General features: G+C 48.2%; 2 protein-coding genes across 5 annotated transcripts in view; both read left to right on the top strand.

Annotated features, from left to right (window-relative positions):
* Positions 1–4,334, top strand: part of LOC126509843 (stimulated by retinoic acid gene 6 protein-like) — a 33,545-nt gene extending 29,211 nt beyond the window's left edge. For both annotated transcript variants that reach the window (XM_050156001.1, XM_050156002.1), the window contains 3 exons: positions 822–985; positions 2,033–2,179; positions 2,654–4,334. In XM_050156001.1, the coding sequence (XP_050011958.1) occupies positions 822–985; positions 2,033–2,179; positions 2,654–2,802 (460 nt within the window). In that variant the 3' untranslated portion in view covers positions 2,803–4,334. The remainder of the gene's footprint in view (positions 1–821; positions 986–2,032; positions 2,180–2,653) is intronic.
* A 2,904-nt stretch (positions 4,335–7,238) lies between these two features.
* Positions 7,239–18,254, top strand: part of Ccdc180 (coiled-coil domain containing 180) — a 51,545-nt gene continuing 40,529 nt past the window's right edge. For all 3 annotated transcript variants that reach the window (XR_007594257.1, XM_050155885.1, XM_050155886.1), the window contains exons 1-7: positions 7,239–7,769; positions 10,522–10,712; positions 12,112–12,200; positions 13,864–13,973; positions 15,674–15,802; positions 15,880–15,990; positions 16,106–16,201. Coding sequence is in view for 2 of the 3 variants with exons in the window: in XM_050155885.1 (XP_050011842.1) it covers positions 7,701–7,769; positions 10,522–10,712; positions 12,112–12,200; positions 13,864–13,973; positions 15,674–15,802; positions 15,880–15,990; positions 16,106–16,201 (795 nt within the window). In the remaining variant the exon portion in view is untranslated. The remainder of the gene's footprint in view (positions 7,770–10,521; positions 10,713–12,111; positions 12,201–13,863; positions 13,974–15,673; positions 15,803–15,879; positions 15,991–16,105; positions 16,202–18,254) is intronic.

Below are 18,254 nucleotides of genomic sequence, written 5' to 3'. Positions count from 1 at the left end.
AGGAGGAACTGGGACCGCTGGCAGCTACCACACCATGGACAGAAGCCGTAGGACACAAACTGCATGAGCTGGGAGAATAGTGAGATCCCCAAATGTTCACCATATAAGGTCCTTACACAGTGGGAACGCCAAGGGACACAGAGTGACAAGACCAATAAGTCCTCTGTCAGAGGGGTCTGTGACATTCAGGATGCAGTTTGGTCCTGAGGCAACAGGATCATGTTGTCAGGTGATCCTTTGGGACGTTTCCTCTGGAGGACCAGGAACAGCTGGTCCTCTGGCTGGGCTAGGTCCTATGGCAGCGACAAAAGTGGACCTCAATGTTGCTGCAACCCTTGAGCCAGCAGTAGCCCCCATGGTATTTTTTGTCCTTATAAGAAGCCTCATGCAAGGGCTGGAGAGATGGCTCAGAGGTTAAGAGCATTGCCTGCTCTTCCAAAGGTCCTGAGTTCAATTCCCGGCAACCACATGGTGGCTCACAACCATCTGTAATGAGGTCTGGTGCCCTCTTCTGGCCTGCACGCATACACACAGACAGAATATTGTATACATAATAAATAAATAAATTAAAAAAAAAAAGCCTCGTGCAAGAATCCGGAGGTCACACAAAGCAAGTAGCACTCATCCTGCTCCGCTCTGTGCTCCCCACGCCCCGTCAGGGACCACACATCCCTTCAGCACTGTGAGCTGGGCTCTCAGTTCCACTTGTGATCCAGCAGGGGATCGTAAGCTTAGGAAACAGTGTTGCAGAATTTAGCGCCTGGTCTGAATGCAGCCAGAGCCTGACTGAGGGGCTACCCCTTGCCTGTTTCTGTCTGCAGGAGAGCCTTCCACAACTTCAACTACTTCCTGTTTTTCTACAATGTGCTCCTGGGCCTGGGCGCCTGCCTCTCCAGGCTGCTCATCAGCTGCCTCCTGGGCACCTGGCTGATTGCCCGGATCGACAGGACCATCATGCAGAGCGGCTATGAGGGTGCAGACATGGGTGAGTGGCAGTCCTACTGGTCACCTCCATGGAGGAATAGTTGGCCTCATGCCTTTGTGGGAAAATGGATATGAGTTCACACCTTCACAGGCTTAGAACGTGTCTTCTGGTAGAGGTCATAAGGCCAAGTAATAGAAGCGTGCGTTCTGGGTTGGGGAGATGGCTGTCGTTAAAGGGCTTACTGCACACGTGTGAGCACCTGAGTTTGATCACCAGAACCCATGCAAAAAAGCCATGCAAGGTGTGATCTGTTTGTAATCCCAGTACTGGGGATGTGAAGGCAAGAGGATCCCTAGGGTTGACTTGACAGACAGCCCAGTCTACGGTGAGCCCCAGGTCCCAGGGAAAGACCTCTTCTTTCACGTATACATGTGAACACACACAATACAAATGTGCATTCTGACGGCCAGAGGAAATGAAGGCTCTTTAACCCTGCCCATCCCACAGGCCATTGAGATGTGGGACCGAGGAGTCAAACTTTCCACATAGACTGGGGATGAGAACACATCTCAGAATTATTAGCATTGTCACTTGAACACTTAGTGAAGAAGGTATCTGGTTTAATATACTCTAAAATCAAAGCCATGCTTGAGGAAGTAAAATTAGAGCTCCCAGCCCTGGTCACTCATTCCCTCAGCTGTTTAAGATCTGCAAGGATACCTCTGCCTTCCCTTGGCTGCTCTCAGCCCCTTCAGGCTTCGAGTTCTCTGTCAAAGGCACAGAGTAGAATACTCTCTCCAAGAATCCGTCCAGATTTTTACATGGGCTCTGGAGATTCTCTGTAAGCACTCAGGCCACTAGGGCAAAAGAAAATGACTAGCAATTAACCAGAACAGGAGGGGCAGAGGCAGGCAGATCTACCTCTGTGAGTTCAAGGCCAGCCTGTACTATATAGTGACTTCTAGGCCAGGGACCACACAGGGAGACCATTTCAATAATAATAATAATAATGATAATAATAATAAATAGTAATTATATCATAAAAAGTACAAACCGGGCACTGATGGGAGTGTGGCCCGGCCTGACCTCCTTTCACCTGGGTTTCAGGCTTCAATGCATGGGTTGGCATGCTCTTTGTGGACCACTATCACACCAACCCTGTGCTGGTCAGCTTTTGCCACATCCTGGTCACAAGCCACAGGGACCGGAAGCTACAGAAGACCCTGAAATACTGCTACCTGAACCAAGCAGCAGGTAGCGTCTCCTGTTTGAACCTGCACTGAGTTCAGAGAGGAAAATGGATACTCACTGGGCTCGTTGGGACCCCCAAGGGGTCTGATCCCCTTATTGCACGGCCTTGTCCTGCAGTCTAGCTCACCTGCCGATCCCAGAACTGAGACCTAGGTCTGCTTGCACAGTTATCTGTATCCCATTGTCTTGGCATGCCAACATACATCTCAGGCCGTTGGCAGATGCCATTTCAAAAACGGAGCACAGGTTTGGTTACTTTGCCCCATTGCTTACTGAAAGTGCTCTGAGTTCCTCCTGCCCCTTAAGGGCTCAGATATCCTCACTAACATCCCCGGCAGGTCTGTGGAATAACTCACATCCTCTCCCTCTCATTTCCCGGGAGTCCTGATCCAATGCCTCCGGTCACTCCTTTTGCGCTGTAGGTAACTGCAGAGTCAATACTCCAGCCCCACCCCTCTCTTTCTGATTCTGTCCTAGGTCCCCGATTCTCAGCCAGGGCCCGAACGAGGTGGCTTCTGCTACAGACACTGATCAACAACCCCAGGCTCGTCATGCTTAGAAAATCAAAATCAGGACATGGTTCCCAAGAGTTCACCCAGATTCTGCCGACCTGCTCCGATTGCTGATAGGAGTACCGACTTCTGCTCCAAGGCCGGGCCATCTGCTAAGTGAGCAGGAGGCCCAAGGCATTTGTGATGACGTCCGTGTAGCACATGGGGTGCAGGTGCTGAAAGATGGGGAAGCTCATTCAAAAGGCACAAGGGTCAGGTTATGAGGCGTGGGCATTGTCCTTACGCAGAGCCCAGCACTTACCCAAATCTTCACACTCAAAAATGACCCAGGACAGATAACAGTCTGACTGCTGATAGAACCTCAGGAACTCGAGCAAGTGCTATGAGGACCCAGCGTCTAGAGTGCTTGAGCCTGGTTGCTGTGCACACTTGGCCCAGTTGGCGCATGTGCCAGGGTTGTCTTTTTTAGCCGAGTCTCTACAACAGCTCCATGGCAATTTGCTTCTAGAAGCTGAGAAAACAGAGAAAACATACACACACATCACTTTTTACATCTCTGGCTGAATGACTTTGTCTTTCTCTATTCACAAATGCCTGTATCTACAAAAGGGGGCAGGACCCCCCACTCCGGGCATTATTTTGAGAATAAAATTATTCAGAGCACACAGACAGCTTTAATCTTGTGTCTGACACTCGAAACTCTCAAAGGCAAAGATCCAAATTTGGTTGTCTCTATGGCCTGAGTGTAGGCAGTGTCTCCCAAAGGCCCAGTCACTTTTAAGGGCTTGGTCCCTGGGACAGCACCATGCAGAGAAGTGGGACCTTGTGGGAGTGGTGCATAGTAGGAGGTCCTTAAACTACCAGAGGCATGACCATAAGGATATCATAGGACCCTGGTCTCCCTGTTTCTTAGCTGTGGAATGAGTATTTTTGTTCACTGGGTATTCCTACCATGATATTCTCCTTCGAAGCCAAGTTCATTGGGCCACTCCATCATAGACTGCATCCTCCAAAACCATGAGTCCAAATAAACCTTGTCATACATTCCATATCCCAGGCATTTTGTTGCAGTAACAGGGAGCTAATACAAAACTCATGTCACAGAGAGATCTCTGTGTGTGTGTGCATGCGCAAATGTGTGCACGCAAGCCTGTGAACACATATTGTTACATATCGGAAAAATGCAAATTAAAACCATGGTGCTACACAACCACGTAATGGCTAGGAGAAAGTCTGATGACACTAGCAAGGATACAGACCACTAGGTTTGTGTGTGTGTGTGTGTGTGTGTGTGTGTGTGAACTGTTAGCACTTTCATGTTGGGGACCAAGAGACCCCAGGCCAAGAAAGCTGGCCCATCCTCCACACACTTTTTATAAGAACAGTTTGCTCGCTGCACAACTAGCTGAGCTGTGGTCTAGCTGAGCTGCAGGTGTCAAGAGCGACTTGTTTTTTTGTTCTTATTATCTGTGAAACATCTTGTGGTATGTCTGAGAGATGTTCTGCAGGGGGCAAAGAACAGACGAACAGCCACTTCCTCTTTGACCTAGGGCACAGTAGCTTTCCACCCTCTCTTACCCCTACCCCACCCTGACAAAACCACCTTATAAAAGTGAAACCTTGCCTGTAATAAATGGGGCCTTGATGCATCTCAGACTGACTTTGTCTTTCTTTACGCGCTTGGTTCCCTTTCCCTCTCCCCCCCCATTGTTCCTAGGTGATGCCTCCTCGAGACCCATAAAATAACCCGGCCTGCTGGACGGGTCACTTTCAGAACCTTTGGTAGTTTTCCCTAAGATGCACACGCTTTATACTCTATGACACAGAAATTTTAATATAAATTACACGACAAGTAGAAATAGTGTGTATGCTCACCGTACAGAAGACTGTTTAGAGCAGCGATTTGGATATACTTCCAAATTGTGGAGAATGGAGTCAGCCTCGAGTGAGTGAAGTCCTGTCTGAGTTAGTGTTGTTGAAATAGGACTGCACCCCACAGCCTCAGGCTCAGAGGGTTAGAGAAACCCTTCTTGGAGGACTGAGTTTAAGAGCTGACAGTGTGGGGAGGAAATGCCCACCCCAGCATTCTCCCTTCCAGACATTTGCAGCCTCAAGTCTGTTCTCCTACAGAGACTGCTCTACTGGGATTAGCTCAACCTGTCTCCTTGATCCAGATGTATACCATAAACTCTGCTTCCTTGTCTGTCTGATGCAGCCATTCAGCCTCTCTGCTCAACTCCATGTAATAAACAAGCCGAGCTTCTGGGTATTACAGCTTCTCCACGTGAGCGCCCAGACAACCACACAGCTCTCTGTCCATGTGTTGGGCTGTCTATCATTTTTTTTAAATTCCCTTATGTCCACAGTCAGGTTGAGTCCCTAGAGCCAAGCAAGGATGCAAACTGAAACTGAAAACACCCAATGGTGCATTGAAAATAAATAAAATGGGCTATATTTCTAAAAATAGAATACTATCAAATGAACTATAAGCATATTCTTTTCATGGTGGAGAAAGATCCTTTCAAATATATTTTTCATTTATTCTTTGACAGTTTCTTGTGTGTATATCTGTGTCTTGATTGTACCCATCCCCCTTTCCTTTTCTCCCAGACACTTCCCAACACACCCTCCCTCCTGCCGTCACGTCTGCTCCTGATGGCATTTTATTGCCGTGATAGAACATTCTGATCAAAGTGACTTAGGAAAGAAAGGGTTTATTTCTGTTTACATTTCCGGGTCAAAGTATATCACCGAGGGAATCAGAGTAGGAACTCGAGCAGGACAGGAACCCATAGGCAGAAACTGAAGCAGAGTCCATGGAGGAACACAGCTCGCTGGCTTACCCCTTCTGCTTTTGTATACGGCCCAGAACCTTAAGCAGCAGGTGCACTGCCCACAGTGGGCTGGGATCATCAACCAGCGATGCCTCAGAGACATAGCCACAGGTCAGTCTGATTTGGTCAACCCCTTAATAGTGGATTCCTCTTCCCAGAAGACTAAGTTGTGTTAAGTTGGCAATAAATACTATCAGTACAATGTCTTTTTAGTTTTTAGAAAATATAACTCCATGAGTCCAGTTTGTGCTACCTCCATAGGGATGGGTGTGGCCATTCCCTGGAGCATGGGCAACTTAGCAGAATCTATCAGAAAACTCTTAGAAGCGATGAATATGTAGCGCGAATTCTAGCTGGTCTTAATAATAAAAACCCGAGTCAGATATAGGGGTTAATGCTGAAGGTCTGAGAAGCAGAGCTGTCAGCTATTAGAGAGTTCCTTTATCTCTACCAATGCTCTGACCGAAGGGGCGACCCTGTCCTCAGACTGCATCTCCAGACCCATTGGTCTCCACCAAACCTCAGACTGCAGTGAGCTCCTTTCTCCTCCCGCCTCATTTTCCTTTCTCCACCCGACCCTATCACTCCTGTCTCCGCCTCCCTGGGATAAAAGGCCTGCACCACCACTCTCTGGCCTCTAGGGGCTTAGCTCTGCACTCTGATCTTCAGGCAAGATTTATATGTTAAAATACAAGCCAAAAAAAAAAAAAAAAAANAAAAAAATGAACCAACAACCAGAGTCTGAAAAAAAAAAAAAAAACAGTGTTTTAAAAAAAATAGGCTTTCACTGGATAGTGGTAGCACAAGCCTTTAAACCCTTAATACCAGCATTTGGGAGGCAGAGACAGGCGGTTCTCTGTGATTTTGAGGCCGACCTGATCTACAGAGTGAGTTCCAGGACAGCCAGGGCTGTTACACAAATCCTGTCTCAAAAATTCAAAACTAATAAACAAACTAATAAAAATCATGTTTTTCATCCCTTCCCTGGGTTACCTGTTCTTTTCAGCTAGCATGAATCATGAATCCAATCTTTATTTTAGTTCACCTGTATCAAAGAAAGAATTACTGAGTTTTGTATTCACTGTTTCCTCATTCACCTGCGTCGAAGAATGAGAATAGCGGTCTAGTCGACACTTCGCATTTCTGACGCTGCAGCCCCCTGCGGAAGATCACTCACTCTGGAAAGTCACCTTGGGGAAAGACTTGCCAGCCGGTCTGTTCCTGGACACTTGCCACCGTGGGCTTCTCTAGAAAGGAGCGGAGCGGCCCACAGAACAGGAGAAACTCTTTCTGGCCAGGCAGGTCTCGAGCCCTGAATTCTGAGCCCGCCAACCTCTTTTGCATTGGGAAAAGATTTGATCTCTTTCAGATTCTTAAAGTGGAGGACCACCTTGTGGTACCTCCCCCGCACAGGTTGTTTTGACCAAAAACAACGAATATTCTTTGACCACAACAGTCCAGATCTGCGCGGACTCTCTGATCTCCCACTAGCTTTGGGAACATATAAGGGCGCTCCAAGAACCCAACATTGGACGTCGTAATTGAGTTTTAGTACTCCACGTGGGTCGCTGCGGTTGCTGAGTGACCCAGCTCCGGAAGAGGGGAAGTGTGGCAGGGCCAGCTCCGCCCCTCGCGTCGCCTAGGAGACCGCTGGCGTCTTGCTGCTGTTGCTGCTGATGGTCTAGACTAATCTGAGTTTAAGGTACTGGAGCCGCCAACCTTAGGTCAGGGGCTTGGAGGGCAACGGGTTCACTGGGCAACTGGGAAGGAGGGCAGGACGCTTACAGAAGCAAATCCTTCCCCTCCCGCCACTCCCCGTTTCTCCCAGAGGCTGTGGCTGGGTTCCTGTCCCATCTGACATCTTAGGCGGATTGACTGTTCCCATAAGAGCTCCAGTGGCACGCAGGCAATAATCCTGTCCTTTCCAGAAAGTGCCTGTGGGATTGCCCCCTGCTTATCTGCAGAAGTTCCTTTCCTTTTGTCTCGGTCTCCCTTTCTCTCCCCCTCCTCCCACCTCCTTTCTTATTTTCTTTGAAATTTAAGTTCCCCAGGATATCCTGTGGGACCTAGTGCTGTCTTAGGGCCCGCGGTCCACGCAATTACCTCGTAGTGGACAGACACTAAGATCAAGTCCCAGGCTTGTTTCCAGGACAAAGGGGAATCCGGCCAGCTGCCAAGATGTCGCCAGTGGGGAGAATGTCCCAGGTAGAAACTGGAAAAGTCTACCAGCAGATCTTCCAGGCGGAGGTAGGCTTCCTGCTGCCCACAGCTCCCCTTCCCTCTGCTCACTTCTAACTTTCCTGTTTCCTTCTAATTCTCTTTGTTCTGTGAGATTTGCGTCTAAGATTCAATTTTTATTTATTTTTTTACTGACAGTATATTTTACACACACACAATGTATTTTGATTACGATTTCCGCTCCATTATCTACTCCCAAGTCTGTAGCTTTTTGTTCTTGTTTTTTCACTCTTATGGCTCTTTGGGGTGCCCCAACACCCAGCTCCAAATAAATCACACGGAGCCTTATTCTTTCTTATAAATACTGTCGGAGCCCACTCCTACAGGAATCAGCCGGAGATATCCTGGGAGGGGGCTCCGAGGCTGCGGAAAAGTTAGATTAAGAGAAATGAAGACAGAAACATAGGGTAGACTGTGAGGACTGAGGGTCAATACCAAACAGCCCTGAGTTTCTCAGCCAGCATATGTATTGCAGGGGAAAGGCAGAACACCTCCCTGCACCGTCCTTGGGAGGAAGCACAAGCAGGTGCACTATTTCATTCAGCTAAGCAGCTTCAAATCTCTAACGGGGAGTGCTTCCGGCTGGCATACATCCAACCAAATCTTAATAGAAAAATGTGCTTTCATCTGGGCATACATGCTCTTTCTATGGGCTGACACAGATGTTACTCACAACCATAGAGGTTCCTGGAAAAAGCAGAGCAAGGAAGCTTGAACTAAAATGACTTCTTTAAGTCAGAAATGACTCCATGGAAATTGAGTCACATGTGGGCCCCCACAAAATGCCTGGCCTTATCTTGGCTTGTTTCTTGCCAGTTTTTCTTAAATTATCCTGCCTATCTTTTGCCTCTGGGTTTTTTTTTTCCTTTCTCTGTTTCTATATACCTTTCTTCTTTCTCCGTGGCTTGCTGTGCAGTGGCTGCCCCTGGAGTCCTTCTCCTCTATCTTCCTCCTCGATCGCCTTCTTTCAGATTTCTTCCTCTATTTATTCTCTCTATCCTCCTATCCTTTCTCCTGCCTTGCTAGTTGCCACTTAGTTCTTTCCGCTCAAGTGTTTTAGACACGCAGAGTAACACAACTTCACAGAGTTAAACAAATGTAACACATCTTTGCATTCTTAAATGTTTCACAGCATAAACAAATGTAACACATCTTAAAATAATATTCCACAACGCAGATCTTCCCTATAAGATCCAAATTTTTAAAAGGAGAGCTTTGACATTACTTTGGTTTTTAAAAGTAAATGTTGTTGTGTATTACATCAGGAAATTTATTAAGATTAAAAACTTGATTCCAATAAAAATTTTAATCAAAATTATCCAGAATCAATCAGAATTAACCATTTTTTTGCCTAGATCTTTTGTTGAACATAAAAGAAATTCATATTTTTCTGTTTAAAAAGTGGGTCTTGCTGGGCATGGTGGCACATGGCTTTAGTCCCAGCACTTGGGAGACAGAGGCAGGTGTGTATCTGTGAGTTCAAAGCCAGCCTGATGTACATAGCAAGTTTTAGGACACCAAGGCTACATAATAGAGATATCCTGTCTCAAAACAACAACAATAATAAAAATAATAATAGTAAACAACTAGGATATTCACACACCTCCCTGAGTGCCTAGTGGTCCCCTCCATTGAGGACTTGACTTGCAGTGTTAATGGCTTCATTGGCCATGTCTATCGTAAAGATTGCTGTCTTCTTGAATGTTCCTTGCAGACCAACGAGACCTTAAAAGAAATCCACAACCAAAGCCACAGAGAAACCCTGTCTCAAAAAAAAAAAAAAAAGAAAAAGAAAAAAAAAAAGAAATCCACAAGCCTCAGACCTAGTGTACTGCTTGTTTAAGTAGGATTTTTATTCCTAATTTGAGCCATAAATCCTGCCGCCTGTATAACCTTTAGACATAGTGAGAGCATCGAGAAAGCAGACTTAAGTTACTCACATGGCTTTGCTCCCTATAAGTGAGTTATTATTCTTAATCTTGAGCATGCTGTTTTTCCATCTTTTAAAATTCAAAAGCACACTGTAATTTGAGTTGTAGCCTTTTTTTTCCTTTGCAAAAAGGTGGGTTTGTTTAATGTATTGAAAGGGACAGTAGATCTGGCAGTATCCAGAGTGCCCCCTGCCTATAATATTTAATTTATGCTTCAAGAAAAGATTTGAATTTGAGTGTTTTGACTGAGTATGTGTGCATGCCTGGTGCTGGTGGAGGCCAGCAGGGGGCGCTGGAGTTACGGGTGGCTGTCAGCTGCCCAGAGGGTGCTGAGAATGGAGCTCCGGTTCTCTGTAAGAACAGCAAATGCTGTTGCAGAGCCATCTCTCCAGCCCCATGACTTATGCTTTAATTGATATGTTCAGTTATACATTGTCTCATAACGATTCCCTGGTCATAAGAAATTTGTTGTAATTTCTGTTTTTAATAAGGTCCTAATATTTCATCAAAGAAATTTTACTCAGCCAATCTCCTATAACTGGAAAGTTCTGTTTTGTTTGTTTCTTTTCCCCCCCAGTTTCTAATGACTACAAAAATGGTTGTGTAGACTAAGTCTGGATCTTCATTCAAAGTTCTTTACCTACTTTTTCCTTGAAATAGCCCATGTCTATAAAAGGGAAGGAGATCTGTGGTGGGCGGGTGTCGAGGTGAAGGCTTTGTGCAAAGCATCTTCTGTGTGGCAGCTACCTGTCCTTCTCAGATGGGCACGTAATCGCGAAGGGCTCGGGCATCTGAGACTCTCACCAGACTCCCATCTTCCACACACTCAGGTACAGCTGGTTCAAGCTCTGGCAGCCACCAGGAAGCGGGCTGCAGAGCATTCTGGGACTCCAAAGAATGTCAAGGCATCCATGATGAAGAAGGTGGCCTTCCCTGAAGGGGAAACAATGACCCCTCGGCAGAGGAAGTGGGTGCACAGCCTCCCCAATGACTGGGTCACGGAAAACCCGGTTCTCTATAGGTAAGTCTTGCTATCAGGACATCGCAGGTCCTCATTCAAAGACTCAAGATGGTGGCAGATAGGAACGGAGTCTCGGGTACCTCCTCCGAAACAGGGAGGTAGCCACATCTGCGTGAAAAGATGCTTTTCTCCTAATGGGGTGCCTAGGGCCAGCGTCTGGGTACAGGGATCAAACTCTCATGGAACGTGATTCCTCAACAATAGCAAACAGTCATGTTTCCTCATAAGTGGGAAAACCACTCAGAGGGCAGGGTCCCGGAAGCTCCCTAGGGAGGAGGAGCTGCCGCTGAGAAGCAGAGACAGGAGGCTGGGGGGTGGGTGACAGTGAGGATATAAAGCTCCAAGAAGGAGGGTCTTGCCTCACTGCTTTGGGCCAGTGGCTTTTGAAATAACAACGTCTGAAGTTCCCTGCTCACGCTGCAGCCCAGACCTGTAGTCTTATCCCAGCTGTGGGACTCATTAGGAGACAGCTGGAAAATTCTGCTTGCCCGGGGCCTTGGGTCTCTGGTGCTTGCCTCACAGCTGGTGCGTTTGTAGACTTTATTCCAGACTCAATGTCACAATCCTCCCTACCGGTCCCCCCACCCTGTGCTCCCCCTCCTTTGTCCCCGGCCAAGTTGGTTAACCCAGAGATTTCAGCTCATCCCACCTAGATCCAACCCTATGGGGGCCTTGGTGTCACGGAGTGGCTCTGAGAGTCCAGCTCTGCTTCAGATTATGGCTCTACATGCCCTCCCCAGAAAATGGGTTTGCTCCAGCTGCCTCATAGAATGGTGTCTTGGTTACAGTTCCAGAGGGTTAGAGTCCACGGCCATCATGGCAGAGAGCATGGTAGCAGGCAGGCATGGTGCTGGAGCAGTAGCTGAGAGCTTCCATCTGAGCCACAAGCCTGTGAGAGAGAGAGAGGGGTGAGGTGGGGGAACACTAACTGGGAATGGCGTGGACTTTTGAAACCTCAACACTTATCCCCAGTGACATGCTTCCTCCAGTAAGGTTATACCTCCTAGTCCTTCCCAAACAATTCCACCAAACATTCAAATATGTGAGCCTCTGGGAGCCATTCTCATTCAAACCACAGCTTTATTTATTTATTTGTTTGTTCGTTTGTTTATTCTTTATTTGGCTGTTCACCTTTGTGACCCTTAGTTTCCAATGGTTCCAGCTCCTGACCCCTACTGGCCAGGTAAGGGCTTTACAGCTTGTGTCTGAAGCAGGCACCTAACTCTCCATCCAGGGACCCTCAGGGACTGTTTGGTAGGAGTCAGCAGCACTGGTTGGGAGCCTGGACATTGTCTCCAGGGCTCTCTGGAATAGGAGGCAGCCTGGGCGGTCGCCAATGCCCGTGCCGTCCTGGGTGGGGGTGGGGTCAGGGCTAACTCTTGCCCACTTGTTTCCTCAGGGAGAAGGAACAAGCCAAGAGGGAAAAGATGCAAGAGACGGAGGACATGATTGCTGTCCGAGAGGTGCAGGGCCTCATGGACGACATTGGTGAGCCTCCTGCCCTTCAGCCCCAGGCCTGTCCCAGGCAGGGAAGTTTCCAGATGGCAGGATCTGCTGTGGTTCTACTTCAGGGGCTCCTGCTGCCCTCACTGGGGTCCTCTGTTCAGTTTCCCAGAGGATGACTTTTGGGCACTCCCCCCAGGAGCGACAGCCAGTGGCTGCTGCACGGTGGGCGATACCTAGGAAGGACAGACAGCTCACTACTGGGTGTGATGCAGCTTCTCAAGCCATGTTTTCACTTCTCACTACATGTGTCACTTGACACTATCCACATGTGGGTGCCCTGTGTCTTCATGATTAGAAAAACTGAAGGTACAACTGCCTGTTGGCAGTCATGCCCTTATGCTGAGAGCCCCAGCCCCACTACCCCAGGTGGCAGCCAGCGTCCAGCTTCCTGGATAGACAGAGCAGGTAACAGGGCTAGAGGCTGAGGGTTCAGGTTCACATCCTGCTCAGCTGCCCGTAAGTTAGTTCTTTAGCCACCAAGCCGGGCTGTGCACATTACAGAAGGTGAGTAACAGCACAGCCTCAGTTTCCTGGGTTGGTCCTTGGGTGCAATAGTTAGAAGGATGCTACCACATGGTAAGCAAACACTAGTGTTGGCTAACACTGCTGCAAATGGTCCCTCTCTGGCTAACAGTGGCTCACCTTACTGTATTTCCTTCTTGCTTGCTTGTTTTTTGTTTTGTTTTGTTTTGTTTGAGACTGGGTCTCCTTGTTATGTAGTTCTGGCTGTACTGGAATTCCCTGCGCTGATCAGGCTGGCCTGGAACTCACAGTTGTGATTCACCTGCCTCTGCCTCCTGAGTGCTGGGATTAAGGGTGCATATCACCACTGGCTTTCTCTTGCCTTCTGTTGACCTCACAGTGGCACAAAAGCATACCCATAAGCTATTCTCCTTTGCACTTTCAATACAGATTTCAGCTCAGTCAACATTCTGTCACAAAACAGGCTTGTATTAGATGAACTTTGCTCAGTTGTAGACTATTGGAAGCATTCTGCATGGTGGACTGGACTAAGTTTTGATTCTCACTAGACTAGGTATAATTAAATGTATTTTCAGCTTACAGTATTTTCTCTTCATAATGATTTTACCAGATCTGAACTCCCTTAAATCAAAAAAGCCTGTGTATTTGTATCTATAAAACTTTTGTTGTTGTTGTTGCTTTGTTTGTTTTTAACACAGTTCCACTAAGTAGGGTAGGCCGGCCCCAAGTTTCGGATCTTCTTGTCTTTTTTAGTGGTGGGATTACAGGTATGCACCATCCACATTTGGCTGAAACTGTTTTAAAGAAAACTACAATCACTCGCATTCTGTAGACACCATTTGGGAATTTTGCCCCAGTAGCTGTCTGTTTACTTACTTGTGGTACAAGGGGTTGAACCCAGGGCCCTCAAGCCTGTAGGCAGGTGCTCAGTGGCTGTACGATATCCCCACCCCCACCCTCACCCTCGCCTGGGAGTCTGAACCTTGTTCCCTGTAGCACTCAGGGTCTTCCTCGTCTTTTCCAAAGTCTCTACCACACTGGCCTGGCTTTGGGGTCTGCCTTCTGACCTCAGGCCTGCATGCTGCGGCTCTCTGCCACGCTGGCCTCCCTGGGAGCCCTGTTCTCTGCTGGCAGGCTCATCAGCTCTGTTGTGGCCCTGCAGTTTCTGAGAAGAGGCGCTCCATCATCCTTCAAGCGCAAGAAGAATTCAAGAAGAGGAAGTACCTGAGTGCACTGACGAGCTTTCAGAAGGAGATTGAGCAGATTGGGGTGGTGAGGCCCTGCTCCCCTCTCTTCTGTTCTGTGGCTTTCCCTGGGTGGTGAGGTGTGATTTCATTGTCCTCAATCTTCCTTCTCCTCCTCTCTCCCTGGGTGGTCCTCGATGTCACACCAAAACAAAGGCATAGATGGAATCACAGAGGACGTGTTCAAGGGGCTTGTTACAGTGATATCCTAAGTGCAGGCTCTCTTCACTCTGAGAGAATCCCCCTAAGGAAGCTAGAGACTCTTACCTCATCTTTCAGAGAGGCCCAGAGTCTTACCAGAACAGGTACGAAAGGGGCCAAATCCTAACTAAGTTCGTCTGGCTCCAAAGCGCAGCGATGGAGAGGCAAAGGTATCTTAAGGATGCAGCCCAGACAGTTTGGCATGTGTGGGGTCTGTATTAGTTATCTTGCTGCTGCTGTGATAAAACACATGACCAAGATGACTTATGGTTCCAGAGGGCTGACTCCATTACAGTGAGGAGGCCTGGTGCGAGGCAAGTGGCAGGCATGGTGGCAGGAAGCCGAGAGCTCACGCCTTCAAATATAAGCACAAAGCTGAGAGAGCAAGCAGGAAGTAGGGCCTCAAGGCCTGTGTTCAGTGACACACTTCCTCCAATAAGGCCACACCTCCTAAACCTCCACAAACAGCGCCACCAACTGGAGATCAAGTGTTCGAATGCCTGAGGCTCCCACCACAGATTCTTCCATTTTTCCCCACCCTTGGCTCCTGTCCCTTTCTAGACCTCATCTCTAACTACACTGGAACCTGGAAGGTTCCTAAATGAGACCGTTTATTCCTTCCATGCTTCTCTCTGAGACGCGAGCCTGCATCTCTCAGTTCTCTTCTCTGACTCCCTGTCTTGAGTCCCAAGAACTGGCTGTGTGTCCACAGCACTAAGGGCAGACTCCAGTCATCATTATGTCCCAACTAGATGCCAACCCTACCGTCACTGCATCTTCACCGCCATTAGCCTTGGCTTTCATATCCAAAGTAAACTTTTTTTTTTTCATTTACTCCTTTATTGACTGTTGAATACCAGTTCCAGGCTCTCAATGACATTAGGGCATGCGTGACCACTCCTAGGCATGGTTGAGGAGAAGGATTTTATTGTAGATATGAAGGAGGGTACAGCCAGAGGCATCTGGACTGAACAGGGTCATGAGAGGAAGGGAGGGGAATGAAAGAGAGAAAGAGGAGAGAGAGCAAAGAGGGGAGAGGACCAAGAGAGGGAGCCAAGAAAGGAATACCAAGAGGGAAGACGGCCAAAATGGCAGGGTTCTCTAGGAAAGAGAAGTGAGGGAAGGGAAGCGAAGCTCAGGCCTTGAGAAGGGTGGGGTGGGGCGTGGTGAGAAGTGTGGAGAAGAGCCACAGGTACTAGATCCTAGAGGCCAAGTAGACACTTTGGTACAGTAAGAGGGCCATGGTTAGGCATTTGTCCTGAGTTTCTTTGGGAGCTGACAGACTGGTCTGATGGCAGCCCCTCCTTCAGCTGCTGAGGGGGAGAGTCAAGTGGCAACACAAGCCACACAGGCACTGTGCCTGGTATCCTGCAGGGTGCCCTGGTCCTCTGGTTCCTTATCAAGCTTCAACTCCCCAGGTCTAAATAATCCTTCTTGAGACATGTTGGGGTACCTCCCATCACAGGGAGGACCACTTTCTATCTAGGGTGTTAATGCCCTATCCCTCAGCCTCCTGGTCTATTGCAGGAGATGGAACCTCTCATCCTGGAGAAAGGGGAGCTTCTTTTGAAAAAGATGTTGCAGTCCGATGAGGATGTTGACCAGCTCTTCAAAAAAGTTGAAAGTGAACCGGACCTTGAGAACTACACTATTGAGGTAGGGGTCCCCGGTGGCTGTGCCTGACCTTCCTACCTCTCTAGGAGCCCCTGGACTGACCCAGTTCCCCTGTGCAGACACTACTGGAGCTGTGGGAGAAGGCGGCTGAGAGATTCACACAGCAGAAGCAGGAGATTAAGGAGTTAGATCAAGAGCTGTTGGCCCTGGAGGTCTCTCGAGCCGACAAGGCAAGTGGGCTGCACGTAGGCTCCTTTCTTTAGAAGGGTTGCGGGGCTGCTTTCTTTTTCCTGTTAGTGCTCTAGGAACTGAGAGTCACTCACAGGGGTGCCTTCTCCTCTCTAGCTAAAGGACGTATTGAAGAAATATGCTGACATCATAGAGAAAACCACCTACCTCCTGCAGCCTGATGTATACAGGCTGATAGATAAAGAAGCCATGGTGAGTGGTGGTCTGTGGTGGGGAGGAGTGTAGCCTAGGGTATCCTGTACCTGGTGTCTCAGGAATGCAGGACACATCTGTGGTGTCCCTAAGTAACTCAGGTAGGCTTCTCTGGTTAGGAACCAAGCAAAATTTCAAAGCAGCCATGTGGAATGCTTTCACAGTTTCCTGCTGTATAGCTGCATGCCCACACTCAGCCATCACTTACTGGGCCATGTCCCAGCTACTGTGTGTGGGCACTACACTCTGGGGTTGTTGTCTTAGACCTTTCAGTGTCCCAGGGTTTCCCACCCTTGCCAGTCCCACCTGCTCTGGCTTCCTTATTCTTCCTGCCTCTCCTACCTGCCGGTGGTATCTGTGGCTGCCCCACCCCTGCCTCTTGGCTCTGTCTCTTTACTCCCAGTTTCTCCCACCACTGTCTGTGATGCTGGGAAGTAAGAAATTCAAGGTTGTTCACGAGGTCTCCAGAGTAAAGCCCGACTCTTCTGCTGTGTGCAAGGACTCTTGCTTGGACTGCTCAGGGGTGCATTGTGCAGACCTAGCTGTCCTTAGGTCTTCAAGTGGGATAGCAGTGCTCCTTGCCAGGACATGTTTGGAGGGTGACAGCAGAGGTCTTGACAGTAATGGTCATTCTTACTTTAAAACTGTATTCTTAAAGAGATATTTATTTTTAAATTTATGTATATGTGCATGTCTCTCTATGCTTACATTTGTGTTTCTCTGTGTGTATATGTATATGCTTCTCTGTGTGTAGATGAGTATGTCTCTCTGTGTGTATATGTATGTTTCTCTGTATGTATATGTGTGTCTCTGTGTGTATATGTGTATGCTTCTCTGTGTGTATGTCTCTCTGTATGTATATGTGTGTCTGTGTCTATACGCATGTCTCTGTGTGTATGTATATGTCTCTGTATGTATATGTGTGTGTGTCTGTGTATATGTATATGTCTCTCTGTGTGTATATATGTGTCTCTGTATGTATATGTGTGCCTCTGTGTGTGTATATGTTTCTCCGTGTGTATATGTGTGTCTCTTCGTGTGTTGTCTCTCTGTGTATATGTATGTCTCTCCATGTGCATGTGCCACATGTATGTGAATATTTGCAGAGCCGACAAAGGGCACGGGATCCCCTGAGCTGGAGTTACAAGTGGTGAGCCACCCAACATGAGTGGGAACCGAACCGAGTCTTCTGCAGGAGCAATAGCACTCTTAACCGCTGAGCCAGCTCTCCAGCCCCTAAATTTAATTTTCACTTAGCATACAAACCATGCTTGGTTATGGTGTTTTAAAACACGGTTTGTGCCGTCACTGCCTTGTGCCCCCCACCACCCCATTAGCCTCCGTTCTGTTTTCATGTCAGCTGCTCTGCTACTCCCCTTTCCTGGACATCTTCTTTTCTCACCTCACGGTCCTCTTTCTAGTTGCATCATTGATACCTACACTCACCCCCACACCTGTGCATCAAACAAACACACACACACACACACACACACACACACACATTAAAAGTGAGGGCCACTTCACTTTTATATATGGGAGAGAATATATAATACTTGTCTTTCTGAGTGTGGGTTGTCTCACTTAGCACAGTAATTTCCATCCTAAAATTTAGACTTCGTGTGTCTCTGGAGACTCCAGTCTGGGCTGAGACTCCGTGCATCCTTCCTGGTGCCTCCTGGCCTCCCTGTTGCCACCTGGCCTGTGCTACTCCTATTGTGTGCATTTTTCTAGTCAAGTTTCCCCGACTCCTCTACTGTGGCCCCGCCCACTCAGCCCTGCTGTGGATCTGCAGGGGAAGAAATACTTGCTTAGGCCCCAGCAACACAGCGCTTGCTGGCACAAAGTCTTGGGCCCCACTAGAAAACTGTGCCGGAATTCCTTCCCTCTGAGCCAGGCCGGGCCTTCAGCTTGCGCTGAAGACTTGGGAAATGCGTAGCACTGAGGTTTGCTTATGTGGTGGGCTGGGAGCTGTGAGGGGGAAGCCGCTCTCATTTTAGCCAGGGGCGGGAAGGGGGAACACTGGCTGGTACAGGGCAAAGAGCAGAGTCGTACT

Source organism: Alexandromys fortis, unplaced genomic scaffold, assembly GCF_014885135.2.
Source record: "Alexandromys fortis isolate MF-2015 unplaced genomic scaffold, M_Fortis_MF-2015_v1.1 scaffold_92, whole genome shotgun sequence".
Lineage (NCBI taxonomy): Eukaryota > Metazoa > Chordata > Mammalia > Rodentia > Cricetidae > Alexandromys > Alexandromys fortis.
The sequence above is the reverse complement of the archived record's forward strand: the minus strand, read 5'-3'. Positions and strand labels throughout refer to the sequence as shown.